General features: G+C 38.6%; 1 protein-coding gene across 3 annotated transcripts in view; it reads left to right on the plus strand.

The window, feature by feature from the left end:
* The first annotated feature begins 216 nt into the window (after positions 1-216).
* The window catches only part of CASD1 (CAS1 domain containing 1), a 53,720-nt gene continuing 31,946 nt past the window's right edge, over positions 217-21,990 (plus strand). Inside the window, exons 1-5 of one of the 3 annotated variants that reach the window (XM_043462620.1) lie at positions 218-847; positions 8,075-8,171; positions 8,705-8,825; positions 19,906-19,950; positions 21,158-21,220. In XM_043462620.1, coding sequence (XP_043318555.1) covers positions 286-847; positions 8,075-8,171; positions 8,705-8,825; positions 19,906-19,950; positions 21,158-21,220 — 888 coding nt within the window. In that variant the 5' untranslated portion in view covers positions 218-285. Of the gene's footprint in view, positions 848-1,206; positions 1,483-8,074; positions 8,172-8,704; positions 8,826-19,905; positions 19,951-21,157; positions 21,221-21,990 lie in introns of those variants that run through there. The other 2 variants (XM_043462622.1, XM_043462621.1) reach the window with 2 other exon arrangements.

Here is a 21,990-nt window from a genome sequence, read left to right on the forward strand (position 1 = left end):
GCACCTGGCAAGCATCTGGGGGGCATCCAGAGTGACCAGAGAGCCTGACATCGCCCCGGTGACATCGGGGTGGCCTTCGCATCCTGCTAGGCAGGTTTACGGAGTAGAAAGCTCGTTAAAGGGTGTGTTGCAGAAGGAAGGAGGGGAACGATGTGTGCTTTTCTTCCGGAACAGTACTTCTATTGCCCCAACCTGGGCTCAGGTTGCCGCCAGTAAGCTAATTAAAAGCCCAGGAGTCGCGCTCGGGCCAGGGTGGAAGCCTGGTCCCCTCTCCTCACGTCCCCCATGTCTCTGCCGCCACCGCCGCCGCCTGCCGCGGGTGACCCGGTGACCCAGGCGGACAGTCTGGGGTCCGTGACCCCGGAGGACTGGGCAGCCGGACCCCCCTCGCAAGCGCAGCCTCTATTAAGACAGGAGGCTAAAGGGGAGGAGGAGGAAGGGGAGGAGACAGGCGTCCGGGGCGCCTGGGGGACCGGCACGGCGGAGCAGCGGCGGCGGGGCTGGGGGGAGGCCGCCGAGGCGGCCGCGGCCGAGGAGGGGCAGGGAGAGGCCGGGGGCGCCGCGGGGTCAGTGTCCCCGGCGGGAGGCGCGGGTGGCGGCCGCGAGGGCTGGCGGCGGCTCCTCGCCTGGCTGCGGCGGCGGCAGCCCCAGTGCTGCCCCTGTGCGGCGCCCCTTCCCCGCTCCGCCGCGCACTGTTGTCATGGAGGAACCAAGATGGCGGCTCTGGCCTACAACCTGGGCAAGCGGGAGATCAACCACTACTTCAGCGTGAGGAGCGCCAAGGTACTGGCGCTGGTGGCCGTGCTGCTGCTCGCGGTGTGCCACCTCGCCTCCCGCCGCTACCGAGGTGAGCGGGCCCTCCCCCTGCCCGGGCGGGCCGGGGCGGGCGGAGGCGACGCGGAGGCTGGAGGCCGCCCCCCTCGCCCGACACACGCCCACGCTCACGCGGCCGCCCGCCGGCGCGCCCAGCGGGCGGGGCAGGCGGTACCCCCGCGTGCCCCCAGGTGGCCCGGGCGGCGGGCCAGGCGCCCCCGACCGCCCGAGCGGACCCCAGTTCGGGCGGCCCCGGCCCCAGGGCCCGTGGTCCTGGGCACCGCCCCCACCCCGAGCCGCCAGGGCTGGAGTCGGGGGCGCCCGCCCGGGCCGGGCCCAGCGGGTAGCGGGGGTCCCGGCTCCTGCGCGGGCCGGGCCGGGGGAGACGCGGCAGGCCCGGGGCTTGCGTGCAGGAGGCGAGCAGGCGGCCCTCGGGGGGCCAGCCCAGGGCGCCTGAAGGCCAAGGCCGCCCGGCACGGGGGCACCTCCGCTCCAAGTGGGGTCGCCCAGTTCTGCGCCCGAGGTGCTCGGCTTTTTAGCCTTTGTTTTATCCCGTGTCTGCCCCTGGAACAGCGGGGCCAAGCTGTTGGACAGCGGCAAGGGCCGCCCCATTTTCTTTTGCCGCCGAGTTGACAGCTGGCAGAAGATGCCCTTGGCCAAATGGAGGAGGTATCACCCAGCCTTTGTGATTCAGAAACGCTTAAAGGGGTCTGGTTGCACGCTTTTTTACAAAGTGAAGCCATATCTGGTGCAGATATCAGAAAAGAACTCATGGGTTGACAGTTGAGGTGGGCAATGAAAACAAATTGGAAGTCGTCTGAGAGGAGGCCTTCGCTGTGGGTTTTGAAATTGGTGCAAAGAGTAAGGAAATATGACCTCATTATTTCAGAACGTCTTATTCTTCAGTAATCAAGGGATATTTACTTGTCCTTCTTGATTTTTTTTTTTTCCCCTTAATTCTCTCTCTAAGAATGTTACTAGGATAGAGGTTGACAGGCTGAGGGAAATTAGCAAAGACAGGATCTCTTGTTTGTGGTTCTTATAGTTTTGAAGCCATTATCTGGGCACCTCTTGGTGATTGTGAGATAACTGGTCAAGAGGTAATGTGTAATAGGAGCGCATTTAAGGTGTTTCCCCTTCAGCTTCACACCTACTTTGGCAAAATATCCAGTAAAGGGGGCACTGGAATCTGAACTCTCTTCTCATTTTAGGAAATCTTTAAAAGTAAAGGGTATTTTGATCAGTTGTGCTGTTTTTTTTTTGTTGTTGTTTTTTTTCTGCAATGCTGGGGAATTAAAAATCTTATACTCTAGTACTGTACTGGATGAATAGCCTTTAATATAAATACACGAAATCGATTGAAAAAGATAAATTGCTTAGACCGTCTTGGCCTTTCTCCTCCAGCTTCCCATAGATCACATTCACATGACCTGGCAAGACTTTGGTCCATTTGCTGTAAGAGAAGTCCAACACTTTCATATACAAAATAAAGCTAGCAATTTGATGCCTTCATGTATTGTCATTTTAAAGAAAATTTTCTGACCACCGACATTTTATGCTATTTTATTATGATAGTAATCTAACTCAATTTTATGTATATGATAGTGGAGATAGCTTTTATAACTGTGTGCTATGGTCCTCTTATAAGTTAAACATCTAGTTCCCCCCCACCTCCCTTTTTTAATTGTGCTTTTATCTTTTGATAAAGGTGGATCCTAATTGCTGTATTTAGATTATAAATTTCATCCTTTCAAGATCTGTCCTCAGCAGGGAAAATAGAATGTCAGATGTAGCAATCTGGGATTGTTTCTAAAGCTCATCATCAGCTTCTGTAGGTGCTTCAGTGTCTTGAGTGTGAAGCAGTACACCTGGTGTGTGGACATGCCCAAGCAGAACGTCAGGAACTTGAGCCAGAGACTGGGGAAAAAATGATCTTACCAGAAACTTTTTAGCCAGCCTCATGCTTTAGCAGTGTGAAACAGTCAGATGCAATGCTTTTCACACAAGGATAATCAAACACTTGAATCACAGCATCATAAATCTTTACAATAAGGAAGGACCTTATATTACATATAGAGGTTTAGGCTGTGTATTAAAATCTCCAGTGTGTGAGTATGGGTTTGCCACCGGCCAGGAGAGTGAATGCAGTTGAAATACACAAATTCAGTATCTCTTGTTTTACAAACTAAAGAAAGTAAAAAATTGCACACCACAGAAAGCAAAGCTTGGCCAAACTACATGCTATCATTGAGCGCTTATTATATGCCAGGTGCTGTTCTACTAAGGGTTTTAAATCTTAACTCATTTTGTCTTTGCAACCAGCCTGTGGGTAGATACAATTACTAGATTTCAATCTTCCCACTTCCCGCCCCCACCATTTTTAATATCTGTAATCAAGATGAGTTTTTAAAACTTTGATTGCATGTCAAAGTTTAATTGATAACATTTTTCCTACTGTTATATAAAATAATGGTGTATTTTATAATCAGTGGTCTTAGATTCAGAGAATTGCAGTATTATTTGTATTTTAAAGATGAGGCATGAGAGGTTAAGTTGCCTAAAGACACACAATTAGTCTGAGCTAGGATTTAAAACCAGTTAGTCGTGTCTCATACCATTATGTTATATTCTGCCCTTCTGGAGCCTCTTAGACAGTAGTAATATATAAAAGGAGTGAGAAAGCGTTTTCTATCAGAACATGGGTTAAATCATTTAGAAATACCAATTCAACCTCACAGTGCCAGCCAAGAATTGTCTTATTCATTTTGCAATAAATGATGATTTTCTAGAAGTTACATGTCTAAAACTTCAAAATCTTACCTGTTTACGTGTTCCTTTAAATCCTGGTTCAGATGTCACCAGCATAGAAGTAGAAATTAGGAATTCAGTGTTTCTACAGTAACTAGTACATGCTTACCATGTTGTATTATAATAATTTATATCTGACTTCCCCACAGACTTTGAGCTTCCAAGGGTATTTTATTCATCCTTAAATCATCAGAGCTTAACACAGAGTAGGAACTCCGTAACAGTTATTGGATAAACAGATTTTTGAAGTTTTATTTCCTTCTCTTTGCCTCCCTGCATTTGGTTCTTTTGGTTTTAATTGAATTTCATGTTCTAAGAGCATATTCTGACGTTAACTTTAGAAAGTAGTGTTTTGTGGGGTTTTGTTTTATTAATATTATTCACATAATATTAAAAAATGACATTTTTAAAAGTAGTTATTCTTTTAGTTACATTTTCTCTAAATTTTACCGTTATGGAATCACAAGATATGCATTAATACTGTGATTACAGACTAAAAGCATCATTTCTGGGATAAGAAACCAATATCAGTAGCCTTAAGAGTAGTTCCAATCTGTTTAAATTTAGATTTTTTAATTGATAAAGTTAACTTACTTCAAATGTCTTAGTTTTGTTGAATTCTAATTCCTTTCTGTCATAGGCATATTTAATGCAAATATGAAATAATACTGCATGGTTTGGAAAAAATGAGTTCAAAGCTTCAGAAATTAAAACAAGAAGCAGCATTAGGTCTCTCAGGCTTTTCCTTCTTTGGCGGCGAGAAAAATCCTGATCTACATGACACCGCTTGTAAAGAGGCACTCCTAGCTTATCTAAAGAAAATTGTAAATGGTAATTTTTCAACACAGACAGAAGTATAACTTGCTAAATTTTGGGCAAATAAAATATTCTGCAGATCACATTGTAAAGTTTATGATCTGGTATTTTCATGGTTGATAATAAGAAACATACAGCTTTATCAAGATGATTCAGTCTAAAGGTGCAGTGTGGCAGAGGTATTCTATTCAATGAAAAATGTAAGCTTCAGTTTATTTAGCAGGTCAGGTGTTTTCTTTAGTTGTTAACATTTTGTTTTTCAGGTTGCTTTTTTTTTTTAACTTGTTTACCTTTTTACTTACTTTGTTTGCTCTTAGTATCTTTCTGTTATAGAAAAATCATGCATAAAAACCTGAGACTTTAGATTGACAGACCAGGATGCTTATGCTTAAGATAACAGAATGAAGGGAAGACAGCCATTCATCTAGATAATCTTTGTATTAGAGATAGCTGAAGTAGATAATTCTATCCCATTAGTTGCTTTTTTCTTTTTTTAAATTCTGTTCCTAACTTGATTTATCTGAGCACTTGGCAACTTTCATCTCACTGGTTGTATTAAGGTAGCTATCAAAATTATATGAAGCAATTGAAAATAATGACTGCAGTATTTTGTTTTCTTTTGTTTGGGGTTCTTCTGGGTAAATTTTGAAAGGAAAATAACGTGCCAGCATATGTTAACATGTAGCTAGTTTACATAATATAAATGTGTCACATTAATTTAACATTTAGATTTACATTTAGTGATTTGATTTTAAAACTTTCCTTCCCAGGAAAAGAGAACTAGTTTTGGAGTATAGAATTTTGTGGAGTTTTTTGTTTTTGTTTTTCTTTAGGACAAGTTATTTCTAATCAGATATTATAGTACTTACTAATGTTACTATTTTTATTATTTTGCTGACAAATACATAAAAGTCTGTGTCCTCCTAACCTTTTCAGTTATCTACTTAGCGATTCTTTTACTTTCCTAACAGTTCTTCATATTACATTCTCTCTGCTAAAATAGCTAGTGTAGTTCTGTGTTTTGAGTAGACCTTAACTGGCTTCCCTGGTGGCTCAGACGGTAAAGAATCCACCTGCAATGCGGGAGACCTGGGTCTGATCCCTGAGTCAGAAAGATCCCCTAGAGAAGGGAATGGCTACCCACTCCAGTATTCTGGCCTGGAAAAGTCCGTGGACAAAGGAGCCTGGCAGGCCTCGTCCATGGGGTCCCGAAGAGTCAGACACGACTGAGCGATTTTCACTTTAACTGATGAGATACAGAGACTGTTTCAGATACAAGGTTTTTCTTTTATTTTAATTTGCATCATAGAATATATTATGAAGAGTCACCATTAACTAGCATTTATTCAACTACCGTATTAAGGATATTTTCCCCAGAAAGACCAGCTAGTTTTTAAAATAGAGTGTTCATAATGTCTTTTGGCTAGTGGCAACTTTAAATCTGTCTTGGTGTGAGGTTTTTCTAATGTGGGGTCTTGAGATTAGAGCTTTTGTTTTCTACCAGCCGAACTACTGAAAAATAATGTCTGAGTAGGAATATTGAAGAGGGAAAGAAGAATTTAGCATTTTAACACACATTTTCTGGGGGAGAAAATTGGTTATTTTAAGACACTGGTGTGGCACTTCCATCTCCACAAAATCGTATCGATAACCTGTAGAGATGGTTAAACAAATAGCATAATCTACCACATTGAAGATTGATCCCACTTCTATTAAGAAACAGAAGTCAAGTAACAATAACAACAATAAGAAGAAGGGATGAAGAAAGGAAAACTATAGAATGCCAATTGTTTAAAACTTCTTATATAACTATATAACTTATATAACTAACTTTTTGCTTGGTTTAATAGATGTATTTAAAGAGATAGAAGTGCTGTAAATAAGGAATTTTCATCCTAATTTTAAACATTTACTGGATTTTTAATAGGATTTTACTATATGGCCATTATTAAAAAATGCAGCAGCAGTTCTGTTTTTAGGAAATAATTGTATGTTTCTATAGTCCTTTCTTTACTCCTCCGTGATTGTTTATGTAACTTAATTTTGTTTTTTAGAACTAGCATTAGTTTTTGATAATTGAAAAGAATTAAGAACTGATTATTTATAGTTTCCTTAGAGAGATGTTATTAAAAAATCTTTAAAATACAGAAAAAACTGCTTAGGCTACATCTGTAATTACAAAAATATAATAATTTATCGTCTACTTTCCTTATCCAGTTTTTACCAACAGAACAGTGTACTATTTTCACTTTCCTCCCTGTTCTGTTTTAAAATTTATGACACTGTGGTATCAACATTTTCATTGTTTATGCTTACTTGCCTTGTGTTTATATCACCTTTTATCTGTGTGTTGTTCAGATAAGTGGATGACTGGATGGAGAAAAGAGACGTGTTCTACTTAAAATATCTTTGGCTCTTTCCTATCTCCACCATTTTGTCCTATAGTATTCTTTTTACCAGATCCTCCGTCCTGACCTCAACTATTTGTAAAACAAATAGAGATTGCTATTGACTATTAAAGAACTGGAGATCAAATTTAAAAGCACATTAACTGTAACCCCACAGTTAATGTGCACATCTCATTTCTCCCTCGTCCATTTGACATATTTGAACTTTTCTAATGCCTCCAACCCCCTTTTTAACCACATACATTGGTCATGTACATTAGGCTAATGTACAGTAAAATGGCCAAAGGAAGTAAAGTAACCATCTGTCCCAGTTTACGCAGGAGTGAGGGGGTTTGCAGATACAGAATTTTCTGTTTGAAACTTCTCCCAACCACAGTGGGAGGAGTTTGCTGTCATCCTAATGGTGGAGGCAAGAGACAATGGAGAGAAGTAGAGGATGGATATTAATAATAGCACTTGTTACTGATAATTGATCATGTGTATCTTCAGCCATCTTTTGACTAACAGTGTTTCAAGTCTTTTGAGATTGTAAAAGGATGACATTTTATTACTCATTTTAAGAAGTTTTTAATAAGCCTTTCTCTGTTTGCACATTTACAGAGTAGGGATATAGCCCACTTCCTCGCAGGGAAGTTGCGAAAATTAGGGCGTAGATTTATTAAACTACTTCAATATTTACCAGGTTTCTGATGTACTAATGCACGAAGTACTGTAATAGTTGAATAGGAAGTCATTTCCAAAGTCTTCTTGTTTATCTCTTAAACTTCGGTTTCCCCACTAGAAGTAGAAGTGATAAACAGATATAAAGGCTATTTTGAGAGGAGGGGCTAAGATGGTGGAGGAATAGGACGGGGAGACCACTTTCTCCCCTACAAATTCATCGAAAGAACATTTGAACGCTGAGCAAACTTCACAAAATAAAGGCTATTTTGAGGCAAGATGTCCTTGGAGGGAAAACTTGCAGTAGAAGGAACTGCCACAGCATTAACGTAGCACTGGGGATGAAGTATATTCTGGTAAATTATCTGTACTAGTGTCTCTTATCATTTTCAATATTAATATATTAATAGTTACTGTGCTTCTCATGGATGAGTCCTATGTACCTAGAAGGTATAGTGAAGTGTAGAAAACTCTGTACTGTCTCATCTCCAAGGGTAAATTGGGATCAGACAACCAACATATAAAAATGTAACTATTGTTAACACCGTTATTGTGTTTAATTATTACAGGCAATGATTCATGTGAATACCTTCTCTCAAGTGGCAGATTTCTTGGAGAGAAAGTTTGGCAGCCTCACAGCTGTATGATGCATAAGTACAAAATCAGGTATAGTTTCTTCATTTATTTTTTTTTTCTTCTTTTCTAAGATGGGTCTTAGTATATGGTAGAGAAGTGTTAACAGAGCAAAGAAAGTGGCAGATGGTACTTCTCTGTGTGATGGTAGAGAACTGCTGACAGGGCAGGAGTGGGGGTGAGTCCAAAGGAGTATTCTTGCTCTAAAGCATTAGGGAAAGCTTTGGACCAATCTGCTTTATCTCAGGTGAGAGAAAACCAGGGGCCAAGGGCAATAGCCTGTGAATGAAGGACTTTTGCTTTGGGACTTGGATAGCTACCTTGTGCAGTTTTTCTGAGAGAGTGGGTATTAAGCACTTACTGTGGTTCTAGTACATATGAAACACTTAATAGAATTAATCAATCATACACGAACTGGTAGGTTAAACAAACCTGGCCACCTGTTTCTAAAACAACAATGTAACTGTGTATAATAATCCCTTACTACTTTCTTCACAAATTATGTGCTTTATAGATGCCTGTGCTGATTTTCTGTATTCTAATTGATGTTTCCTTGGTGATTTCAGTGAAGCAAAGAACTGCCTCGTAGATAAACATATTGCATTTATTGGAGATTCCAGAATTCGTCAATTATTTTATTCTTTTGTGAAAATAATTAACCCTCAATTCAAAGAAGAAGGAAATAAGGTAAAATCTATCTATTCATTTCATTAAGGTATTGTTTTAGAAGTTAGGCAATTGAGGAATGTGCCCTTTCACATTAACAAAAGAAACTATAAAATTTTTAATTTGGTTTTGGGAAAGGTGGCAGGGGACAATTTGCCATTACAGAGCCATAAGAAAAAGAAGTGGTGGGTGAAGTATTGGTAGACCTTTTATTGACTTAAACTTTTTGTTTTCAGAAATATTAAAATTCTTTCCATGGAAAAACTTAAAAAAAATTTTTTTAGAAAGAATAAAGAAGAAATATCCCTTATCCTCCTTTTAATATTTTGCTATATTTCTTTTCAGTCTCTTTTTTAAAAAACAAAATTGCAATAGATTAGCATGTACAATTTGATATCTTCTTTGCCAGCACTTATCATAATTTACCATATTATTATAAATCAGCTTAAGTATCTTCATAATCGCAGCATACTAGTGAGTGGATATAATGTGATCTTATATAATCTTCCCTTTTCTTAACTTTTTGTAGTTTTCTAATTTTTAGTATTTTGTGATTTTAAAAAGGACATTTTTATTACATTTTTGTGTGAAAACTTTGCTTTTTAAATTATTTCCTTAGGATAGAATCTCTACAGTGCAAATATTAGGTTAAAGAATATAATACTTTAAAAATTATTGATTATATTGTTAAATTCTTTCAATCTATACTATAATCAGCAGTGTACATTGGAACCTAATTTTCTGTAACCTTTCTGGCACTGGACATTCATGCTATATAATTAAAATGACAGTGTGGCAAATTTCTGCTCTTTAATTTCTCATTTTAAAAATGTATCTTTTTTAAAAAAAAAACTAACAAGGATGAACATCTTTCTAAATGTTAATTTGTTAATTAGCTAATTTTTGTGAACTATTTCATCGTATCTTTCTGTTTAATACATTTTTAAGTGATCTGAAGTTCTCATTTCTGTCTTTAATTGCATATGGTTGGGAGTGGGGAATAACAAGAAGAAAAAAGTAAAGTACAAGAAAGTTCAGAATTGTAGGGCTAGTAGTTCATAAATGTATGATAAAAATCTGCCTGTACACATCACCTTGTCCAGTGGTAGGAAACTGAAAAATCAGGGACTTCACAGCTAACTAACTAGTCTCATCATGATGATGGTAATGGATAATAAGTCCTTAGGAACTCTTGTAAGAAGAGTCCAGTAGCGATTTTGTCTACTGGGAAAAGCTAGTATAGATTTTAAAGCTGAATAATAGAAGATAACAAAGTCAACTTTTCATTTTATTTGATATCTATAAATGTATTTTGCATTCATATTTATATATACAAAACTACACAGAAGATTTGAAACTATTTAATGACTTGAGATTCTTACAGTTTAAAGTAAAAAACGTCAGTAAACATTTAAAAAATAGATGTCTGAATTTTAAAAAAACAGTTTTGCTATTTCTAGGCTTTGAGGATTTGAAAATTGGAATAATGCATTTGGCAAGGGTTAGTTGGAAAAAATCTATGGTGGTTTAGTCTATAGCCAGAAGTAGCTACAATGTGGCATGTTGTTCGTGAGCACTAGGTTTCCAATTTTTATTTTCTAGAGGTTCCTTGTTATCCCAGTTATCAAACAAGATGCATTTTATTTTATATACATTTTGAAAAGAAAGTCTGTTATAGTTTTAAAGAGACAGTTATTATGAAACTAGTTCAAACTACTGGTGGAGCAATTGCTCAATTGTATTTTACTTATTCTCTTCTCTCTGAACACCTTGAGGACAGAGATTGTGTATTATCATTATTTTAAAAATATGTTTCTTATACATATTTCACAACATAGCCTGGCATGTTGTGAAAGTTGATTAATTTTTTTAGCCTTGGTAATGGGATTCTTTAAGTGGAATAGGAGTATTGAAGATTTTTTTAAAAATTTCTGTATTGAGGGAAATTTTTTTTAAAAAGAAGCTTTAGAGCAAGATTTATTTTTTTCTAATTATGTTTTGTGGAAGACTAGTTCTGTAAGAAGCTCTGGTCAAATAAGTTTGGGCAGAGGCGGATATCATATCCTCCTCTTAGATAGTTTTAGTTTAGGCTGGGATATTAAAAACTTGAGAAGTCTTGCAATGAAGAAAGCTGTTTGTGTTACTTCCAGCCAGAGGGCAAGCTAGATACTCTGGGGGCCCCTTCCACCTCAAATCAACTAGATCCTAGATTAAAAAATACTTGTTGATGTATTTCTAGACTTTGAAATTGGGGACACATCCCCCTCAAAAAAGGAACGAACTGTGAGGCAAATCCAGTAATGGGAACAATAACATCCAGTGTGCAGTAGAGACTTGGGTTGCCCTGAAGATAGAGGCCTGTAGCTATAATGCCTTGTATGAAGCAGACAAAGCTCTGAGCCAGCATATTTCTCAACAGTAATATTGGTAGCCAGAGGACAGTAGACTGATAGCTTTGAAGTTCTGATAGAAAGTGAGTTTTAACCTAGAATTGTATCCCTAACATATGAATTCCTCTATTCTTGAATTATAGGACATTTTTAAATAAACAACTATGAGGGCTTACTGCCATATAAACTTATACTAAAGAGTTTCCCAAAGAATAAACTTCAAGAAGGAGGGAAATAATTCAGAAAAAAAATGATACGAATTAATGGTTAAAGAAAATAGGAAACGTGTATGAATCTAAACAAACTATGTCCAATAATATCTTTTTACACTTTACAAAAACAGTACTAAAGAACTGACATAGCATATAAGTCAGAGAGAGAGGACCACAATTAAAGTATTCTAATGTCCTCTTTACACTTTAAGTTATCATCTTAACCTAGAACTTAAATTAAAGATGCCCTTTATTCCAAGGGCAAGGACTGAAAGGATAGAATTAGGGTGGATAATTCCAAACTAGAAGAAGGAAAAAATTAAATGAAACCAAACTCATCTAATATCAAATATAATACATAAACATACATAAGCACACACGTATGTGTGTACTCTGATGCACACATGTGGATACATATATATGTATATATATAAACATATTACACGTTGAAAAATCAGTGTTTAATTTTATTTTTGTATAAATGTTTATATACATATAAACATTAAACATATACATATAAACATATACATATAAACATTTATATTACATGTTGAAAAATCAGTGTTTAATTTTATTTTTATATAAAATATGCATATGTGTGAGGGAGCTAGAAATAAATTAAGATGGAAACATTTGTTATCAAAATAAATATAAGTAGTCTAAACTTGTCAGCTAAACACAGATTTTTCAGACTGATTTCAGACTGACTGTCTACTATAGTGGGAGAATTACTCATTGCTCATGTAATTAATGATAGTGCAAGCAAATAAGTAAATATGGCTGTTGTTAGTATGCTGATTTTATAAACTTATAACTCAATACTTAAAGAATACACTAAGATATCAAGAATATCTTTCAAAGCACACATGAAATCCTTTTTTTGATCACATATTGGTCCATTAACCAAATCCTAACAGTAACAGGGAATTGGTATCATCTCTGTCTTTTAAGTAGGCTACTTTATATTCTTATTCTGATAAAAATTCCAAAAGCCTACAATAAATGTTCCAGTGGTAAGATGGTAGACATATTTCTATTAAACTCAGGATGTTCATTATTGCTATTCAGTATATCTATTCAGTATTGTATTAGAGATCCTTAGGGAGACCCAATCCCTGGGTTGGGAAGATCCCCTGGAAGAGGATATGGCAACCCACTCCAGCATTCTTGCCTGGAGAATCCCATGGATAGAGGAATCTGGTGGTCTACAGTCCATGGGATAGCTAAGAGTCAGATATGACTGAGCGAATAACTCTTTCTCTCTCAGCCAAAGAAAGGTGGGTACTTTGAAGATGTAAGGATTGGAAAGAAATAACTTGATATTTTATAATACAGTTATCTACATAGAAAATCCCAAAGAACCTATAGAAAATTTACTAGATATAATAAAAATTTTAACAATATAACATTTGTTATATTTAACAAATTTAACAATAATTAGCTAACTATAAGATAAATATATGAAAATTGATTGTACTGACTCAATAAAGCTGTTAAAAATTAATTGCATATCTACTTGCCAGGAATAGAGAATTCAAAAATGCTATTTAAAATATACTCTGTGCAATAATAATAATAATGAAACACAGTACATAGGAATAAACCTAGTAAATAAGCATACATCTGTATGCAGAAGCTCACAAAATTTTATTAAAAGACAATTTAGTTTTCTGAGGAGCCTCCATACTGTTCTCCTTAGTGGCTGTACTAACTTACATTCCCACAGACAATGTAGGAGGGTTCCCTTTTCTCCACATCCTCTCCAGCATTTGTTGTTTGTAGACTTTTTAATGATGGCCATTCTGACTGGTATAGGCTGGGACCTCATTGTAGGTTTGATTTGCATTTCGGCTCAGACGGTAAAGCATCTGCCTACAATGTGGGAGAGCTGGGTTCAATCCCTCAGTCGGGAAGATTCCCTGGAGAACGAAATGGCAACCCACTCCAGTACCCTTGCCTGGAAAATTCCATGGATGGAGGAGCCTGGTAGGTTACAGTCCATGGGGTCACAAAGAGTTGGACACGACTGAGCGACTTCATTTCACTTCTTCAATAATTAATGACACTGAGCATCTTTTCATGTGCCTACTGGCCATCTGTTTGTCTTCTTTGGAGAGATGTCTATTAAGGTCTTCTGCCCGTTTTTTGGTTGGATTATTTGGTGTTTTGTTGTTGTTGCTGCTGAGTTGTATGGGTTGTGTCTATATTTTGGAGATGAAGCCCTTGTCTGTGGCATCATTCGCAGATACTTTCCCCCGTGTTGTAGCATTGTCTCTTCATCTTGTTCGTGGTTTCCTTTAGTGCAAAAGCTTTTCAGTTTGATTGTGCTCAGTCGTGCTTAGTTGCTCAGTCCTGTCCAACTCTTTGCAACCCCATGGACTGTATCTCATCAGGCTTCTCTGTCCATTGGGATTCTGTAGGCAAGAATACTGAAATGGGTTGCCATGCCCTTCTCCAGGGATGCTTCCCAACCCAGGGCTCCTGCATTGCAGGTGGATTCTTTACCATCTGAGTCACCAGCAAAGCCCAAGAATACTGGAGTGGGTAACCTAACCTTTCTCCAGGGGAACTTCCCAACCCAGGAATTGAACTAGGGTCTCCTGCATTGCAGGCAGATTCTTTACCAGCTGAGCTACCTGGAAAGCCCCAAGTTTGATTAGGTCCCATTTATTTGTTTTTATTTCTATTTCCTTGGGAGACAGAGCTAAGGAAATATTGATAAGATTTGTGTCAGAGAATGTTTTGTCTATGTTCTCTTCTAGTAATTTTATGGTATCATGGAGTTTTATGGTATCATGATATTTAAGTCTTAAAGCCATTTTGAGTTTATTTTTATGCAGGGTGTGAGGGCATGTTCTATCAGACAAAACTGTAATTCAAAAAGATACATGCACCTGTCATAGCAGCACTGTTCACTAACCAAAACATGGAAACAGCCTAAATGTCCATCGACAAATGAATGCGTAAAGATGTGGTACATGTATACAATGGCATAGTACTTAGCTAGAGAAAGGAACAGAATAATGCCATTTGCAGCAACGTGGATGCAACAAGAATTTGTCATATTAAGTGAAGTAAGTCAGAAAGAAGAATACAAATATTAATAGTAAGGACTGTGATGACAAAAATTTCATGGTCTAAAGACATTGAGATCATACAGAGACTGTTCTCTTATCACTGTGGAATTATGTTAGAAATCAATATCAAAAAAGATATTTGAAAATAACCCACATATTTTCAAGTGCATTGTGACCTTTACCAAGAGAGATCTTTGGCTTAGCCATTGAAAGCCTCAATAAAGTCAGAAGACAAAAAAACACAGAGGGTGATTGCAGAGAAGAAAGGATTTAAATGAGAAATTAATATCAAAATAAGAAATTAATATCAAAGATACTTTTTAAAAGCCCATGTATTTGGAAATTAAATGACCCTTTTTAAATGATGGGTGTATCTAAGAAGCCATAACAAGGAAAATTAGAAAATATTTGTAAAAGAATAAAAATGAAACAAGACTATACCAGAATTTGTTGCATGCAACTGAAGCTGCTGTTTTGGATTTGGTTTTGTAGGGTCATTTTCTTCTTCTTCCTTTTTTTATCTTCTGATTTGATGACTGTATTTAGTGTTGTGCTTGGATTTTTTTCTTTTTTGTATGTATATCTTTTATAGTTTTTTGGCTTATGGTTACCATGAGGTTTTGATATAGCAGTCTCTCTCTACACACACACACACACACACACACGGACACATATATATACACGATTGTTTAAGTTGCTGATCTCTTAATTTCAAATGCATTTCAAATATCCTGATTTTGTACTTTTCACCACTCACAGTTACTGGTTTATATATTATATTTGTGTGAGGGTAGTTTCCTTTACTATATGTTTGATTTATCCAATGAGGTTTCCCATTTTGTAATTTTAGTGTTTCTAATTGTTGCCTTCTCTTTTTTATGTAGAGCAGTTAGTTTGGCATTTGATTTGGTGGTGCTGAATTCTTTTAGTTTTTGCTTGTCTGTAAAGTTTTGATTTCTCAAACAAATCTGAACAAGGCCTTTGCTAGGTAGGGTATTTTTTCATTGAGTTTCTTCCCTTTCATCACTTTAAATATATCATGCCACTCAATTCTGGCCAGTACAATTTCTGCTGAAAAATCAGCTGATAGTCTTATAGGGATTTCCTTGTTGGTTATTTTGTTGCTTTTCCTTCATTGCTTTTCATGTTTTCGCTTTGGTCTTTGATTTTCATTAGTTTTACTACTGTGTTTCTGGGCCTGTTCCTCCTTGGGTTAATCCTATATGGGACTTTGTGCTTCCTGGACTTTGTTGACTGTTTGATTTCCCATGTTAGGGAAGTTTTCAGCTATTGTCTCTTCAAAGACATTTTAGGCCCTTTCTCTCCTCCTTCTGGGACCCCTGTTATGTTGGTGGTGTATTTGACAGAGTCCCAGAAGTCTCTTAAATTGTCCTTTTCCCTTTTGGTTCTGTTTTCTTTATTCTCTTCCATAGCAGTAGTTTCCAGCACTCTGGTTTCCAGCTTACTTTTCCATTCATCTGCCTCATTTATTTTGCTGTTGAGTCTTTCTCATGTAATTTCATTTCAGTTGTTGTATTCTTCATCTCTTTGGTTGTTCTTGGTATTTTCTGACTCTCTATAAACTTCTTGTACCTTCCTGCTCTGTGTATCCATTACTCTTAACTCTTTCCGTGGATAGATTGCCTATCTTCATGCCATTAGCTGTCATTTTGGGTGTCTTTCTTTTTGCTTCCTCTGGAACATATTCCTCTGCCACCACATTTTGTCTAAATTTCTATTTATATTTTTATGTATGTGGAAGTTTAATTATGTTTCCCAACTTTGGAGAAGTTTCCTCCAATAGGGGATGCCTCTGTGTCCAAGCAGTCCATTTCCCTCTTATTACCAAGGTCCGGTGACCAGCTGGTCCCAAGGTCGGTTCTGACCTGACTTTGTAGACTCAGTTCCATAAGGTGCTGTGTGGTAGTTTTCTTGCTTCTGGTGTCTGCCCTCTGGTGGGTGAATCTGGTCTAGAGCCTTGTCCAGGCTTTCTGGTGAGAGGCCAGTGTCTGCCCCCTGGTGGGTGAGCCTGTTCCAGAGGCTTGTGAAGCCTTCCTGGTAGGAGAGGCTGTTGCTTGCCCACTGGTGAATGGAGCCGGGTCTTGGTTCTCTGGTGGGCAGGGCTGTGTCAAGGGCCATGTCTATAGGTGACCACAGGCTCAGAAAATCTTTAGGCAGCCTGTCTGCTAATGAGTGGCCAGTACTTTGGCCACCTGATGTGAAGAACTGACTCATTGAACCTGATGCTGGGAAAGATTGAAGGCAGGAGGAGAAGGGGATGACAGAGGATGAGATGGTTGGATGGCATCACCGACTCAATGGACATGGGTTTGAGTAAGCTCTGGGAGTTGATGATGGACAGGGAAGCCTGGCATGTTGCAGTCCATGGGGTTGCAAAGAGTCGAACATGACTGAGCGACTGAACTGAACTGAACTGCTAATGAGTGGGGCTGTGTTCCTGCCCTGTGGATTGTTTGGCCTGAGGTGTGCCAACTTTGGAGCCTACAGGCTATTGGGCAGGGTGTGGTCTTGCTGCTAATTACCCACGTAAGATGTTTGCCTCTAACAAAGAGTTCAAGTAGAGGAGCACTCCCGAGTATTACCACTGCCAGCTTTTATGACACTAGAGAGAGCCACAGCTGCCCCCTGCCTCCAAGGGGACAGGACACCCTCCAAGACCAGCAGGTAGGTCCAGCCCAGTCTCCTTTGAAGTCTTGCCTTTGCTCTGGGTCGTGTTCTCACAGGACCTTGTGTGCGCCCTCCACGTGCGGAGTCTATCCCACAGTCCTGTGAAACTCCTATAATCAAGCCCCTTTGCTGTGGAAGCCAAAGGCTCTGGAGGCACCTCCTCTCAATACCAGACCCCTACCCTGGGGAGCCTGGCTTAAGGCTCGGAACTCTCTCTCCTGTGTGAGAACTTCTGTGATATAATTATTCTCCAGTTTGTGGGTCAGGATATGGAATTTATTATATCACAAGTGTGACTCTCTTACCATTTTGTTGGGCTTCTTTTTGTCTTTGGATGTAGAATATCTTTTTTGAAAGGTTCCAGTCTTTTTATCCATGGTTGTTTAGCAGTTAGTTATGATTTTGGTGTTCTCGTGAGAGGAGGTGGGCTCAAGGTCTGTTTTCTCTACTGTCTTGTCTTCAGTCACATACATGATAACCTGGTTTTTATTGAATTCTAGGTTAAAATATAAGAACTATAGCAAAGACTTTATTAGGGAAAGTTGAACATGCACTGTAATATTAGATTTGATAATATTTTATCAATGGCAAATTCTTTGGGACTGTGGTATTGCAGTTATGCAAGAGAATGTCCATATTCTTCAAAGATATGTGTTTAAATATTTAAGGGTGAAATGTTATTATGTCTGCAGTTTACTTTTACATGGTTCAACAAAGAAGAAAAACTATGTATATGTGGTGCATGGAGACACATGAAATTAGTGTAGAAAATGCTAACAATTGGTAAAGGATATCAATTTTGCTGTAAGTCTGAAATTTTTCAAAATTAAAATGGAGTGAAAGCCAACAACATTGAATCATTTAATAAAGATGCATATATGTGTGACAAAGCTGTATCATAAAATAGAAAGCAGAATAAAATGTAAGATGGTTGTTCTTTTTGGGTGAAGCAAGGAACTCAGAGAGGAGAAGCCAGCATAGCCCCTTTTGTGTGCTGGTGACACCGGTTGTGCCTTGGGTTCATGAGTGCGTGTTTGTGTTCACTGCGACTTGTGACTCACGTATGTGTGATGTGTTATTTTGTATATAGCAGATGTTCTATTAGTGAAGAGATTGAATTGACTGGATTAACTGTGCCATGCGAAAAGGAGAAATGTTTCATGACGCACTCTATCTCGGAGGGAGAATTGCTTAAAGGCTAGGATGGGGTAGGAAGAGGAGAACACCTGTGTTGTTTTCTCTGACCTATTTCCCAGACTTATTTGACCAAGGAAACTCTCTTCATATAACATACCTTGAAGTACTGGAAAAGGAAATGGCGACCCACCGCAGTATTCTTGCCTGGAAAAATCCCATGGCCAGAAGAGCCTGGTGGGCTGCTGTCCCTAGGGTCACAGTAGTCAGACATGACTTAGCGACTAAACCACCACAAGGACTATTGAATTAATGGTCTCAAGAGTCCTTTTGGGAAAAAAGAATACAAGTGAACTTATTAAAAAACAGTAGAGTCACAGATGTAGAAAACGAACTTATGGTTACCAGGGAATGAGAGGGAGGAGGAATAAATTGGAATATTGGGATTGACATATACATACTGCTATATATACAATATATAACTAAAGAGGGATAAATGTATATGTATAACTGATTCACTTTGCTATACACCTGAAACTAACAGCACCGTAAGTCAACTTGATTTTTTTTTTTTTTAAAGCCCTTTTGGGAAAAGATGCTTAAACAGGACTAACAAGAATTTTAAAATTTAGCCTGTTGATAAAAACAAATTTTATTTCTTAATAAAAATAAATACTGTCTAGTTAAATTAATGAAAACATTTCAACCTTGATTTTAGGAAGACAGTTAGCTTCTTATTAACTACCCCTGTTCCATCCTGAATATTTAATCATGAAATGATTTCTTTTCTTTTTATGAAACACTTAGTTACAAGAAGTTATAGTCTTTGATTTTAATTTTTTTTCTACAACCTGACTATTTGCCATCTTCAAAGTGAAATCTTTAATAATCTAGAGTCCTAGTGTCCATTAATGTGTAGGCAAGTGTAGTGGTGAGGATGGACTAGCTGTTGCTACAGCAGTAAACCCAGATCACAGTCTGAATGCTTAGCACTGCCTGTCCTAGCCACCGGGGACAAAGGGCTTTGCTCCCTGCAGTCATTCAGGGATCTCTGCTGTTGGAATTTTTACTGTTTTCTAGTTGCTCCGTTTGGGACATTCAGCCTCCTCAGTCTCTGTATCAGGTTAAACCAGAGGAGCAGAACTGCCCTGGGAACTTCAGCCTGGAAGTGACCCACATTACATCTAGTCATAGTACACTGGCCAGAACTAGTCATGTGGTCCTATCTAACTGGAAGGGATTTGGGAAATACAGGGCAGCAACTGGTCTCTGCCACAGATAATAATACTAGGACTAAATTGGAATCGTGGGAAGCTTGACAAAAAGGTAATTTATGTAGGCATGTTCGCATACCTGCTTATTCATACTGGGAGTTTTATCTTTAACCTACCTCTAAGATATTGAAGATCACAAAGTTTTTTTTAAATAGTATCACTTATTTTGGGGTAGTCTGTGCAGGTGGTTTCCCCTTGGGGTTGAATGTAGACAATTGGGATGTGGTGTATAAATGAATCAACAAAAGCAGCTGGAGGAGGAATTATTTACATAAAATTAATCTATACATTAATATTTTTCTGTCATCTCTCCCCCATTATGGTAGCATGAAAACATTCCTTTTGAAGACAAGACTGCATCAGTTAAAGTGGTAAGTTCATACAATAGTAAGCTCAGTGTTGTGATGTTGAGACTATTCGTTGGTTAATTTACATGTACATGTCGTGGATTAAGAGAAGACAGAGTAAGATCATGTAATGCACGCACTATTTTGTGTAATAGAAAATTTGGTCTCTTAGATTTTTATCCAGGAAAAAATAATCTTGTATGTTAATTTGAAACCAGTGTGTATTCAGGATTACTCTTCATCAGAGAACATTATATGAATTTTCTGAATTCCCAGTGCCTTCTAGGTTCTGAGAATACAGATGGGGATCAAGACAGCAGTGTCCTAGATCTATCTAATGGAGCTTGCAAGTCATTTTAGTTTTCTGTGAGCATCTTAATCCCAACATGGGATTAAATGTTAAATTGTTAGTCACTCAGTTGTGTCTAACTTTTTGCCACCCCGTGGACTGTGTAGCTCACCAGGCTCCTCTGTCCATGGAGTTCTCTAAGAAAGAATGCTAGAGTGGGTTGCCATTCCCTTCTCCAGGAGATCTTCCCTACCCCGGAATCGAACCCAGGTCTCCTGCATTGCAGACAGATTCTTTACTCTCTGAGCCAGCAGGGAAGCTAAGGATGGCAAAAAGGAAAAAGTAGGACATTATAAATGTATAGAACAGGGAATTGAAAGTAGTTTTCCTCCTTGAGGAAGTGATGCTTTACCTGAGACCTCAAGGAGCTAGGTAGACTGAGGGGGAGAGCTTATGAGCATTATAGGTGGAAGGAGCAGCAACAAAGCCCCAGAGAGAAAGGAACATGTAGAGCGTTCCAAGAGCTGAAGGAGAACCAAAAGTATACTTAGAACAAGCGGGAAAGTGGCAGAAGAAAGGCAGACTATCTAGGCAGAGGCCAGACCTGCAACTTCTTGGAATTTTAGGGGCTTTGAAACTTATCCTCAGGGCAATTGATTGAAAATTCTTAAATACTTAAGCAGGGATGTGGCAAGATCAGATTTTAAATTTTAAAACATTACTCTGTTGAAAATGTGCGGAAGTATTCTAGAGAATAGCAAAAGTGGACATACAGAGAACTATTGTGAGACTTGCCAGATTGGGATGAGAGATGAAGATAAGGTAGTGTCTGTAGATAAGGTAGTGGTTTACTTTTAACTACTCTGTAAGAGATGTGTTAAAGTTTGTTTTGAATGATGGACATAGTATTTTCTTTGACTCCTTTTCTTACATTTCTCTTAGGATTTTCTGTGGCATCCAGAGGTTAATGGTTCTATGAAACAGTGTATCAAAGTGTGGACTGAGGTCTGTATTTGAAAATATGGCCTTGCTGGTTTTGAGCAGTCAAATTTTGAAAGCTGATTCTCCTACACTCACCTGTCCTACTCTCCTCTACTTTATACCAACCTTCTTGATTTCGACCATGCTAGATTGATTGTCACTTTACAATCAGAGTTACAGAGAAAACAAAGTTTTGATCCAGTGTGTCTGGACACTACCATTCTAACCCTGTGGTGATTAGGCTTGTACCACACTTTGCTGATTTAAAGCTTTCGGTTACTGCTCTGTGTATCTGCATGCTCAGTCATGGCCTACTCTTTGCGACCTTGGCTCCGCTATCCGTGGAATTTTCCAAGGAAGAAATACTGGAGTAGGTTGCCATAGCTCAGTTAATTCAAACTCAGATAGTCTTTTTATCACAATGCACATTTTCTTGAGCATTTTTCCACCTTGTTCTTCAAACTTATGTCCTGATACTTCTGAAAAAAAAATTTTTTTTTAATATCCCTATTCCCTTTTATTATTACATTTGTGACCTAAAAGTCAAGCCTAGTGTGTTTTGGCTCATAATGTTTGGAGATAAATTAGATATAAGACAAGAGTGCTGTTAACCTCAGAAAACCCCTAACTTCTCATAAGTCCACTTTAGAATTCCCACAGTGTCTCCATACATCTCCTTGTCAGTCCTTTAATTAAACCTGTATCCTTTCCCAGAGGTATTTGCAGTTGCGATGGATAAAACAATATTCAACTTTGTTGGCCTTGTTTTGCGTAATTACTTGTGTTGTAATGGT

The sequence above is a fragment of the Cervus canadensis genome, chromosome 3 (assembly GCF_019320065.1).
Source record: "Cervus canadensis isolate Bull #8, Minnesota chromosome 3, ASM1932006v1, whole genome shotgun sequence".
Taxonomy (NCBI): Eukaryota; Metazoa; Chordata; class Mammalia; order Artiodactyla; family Cervidae; genus Cervus; species Cervus canadensis.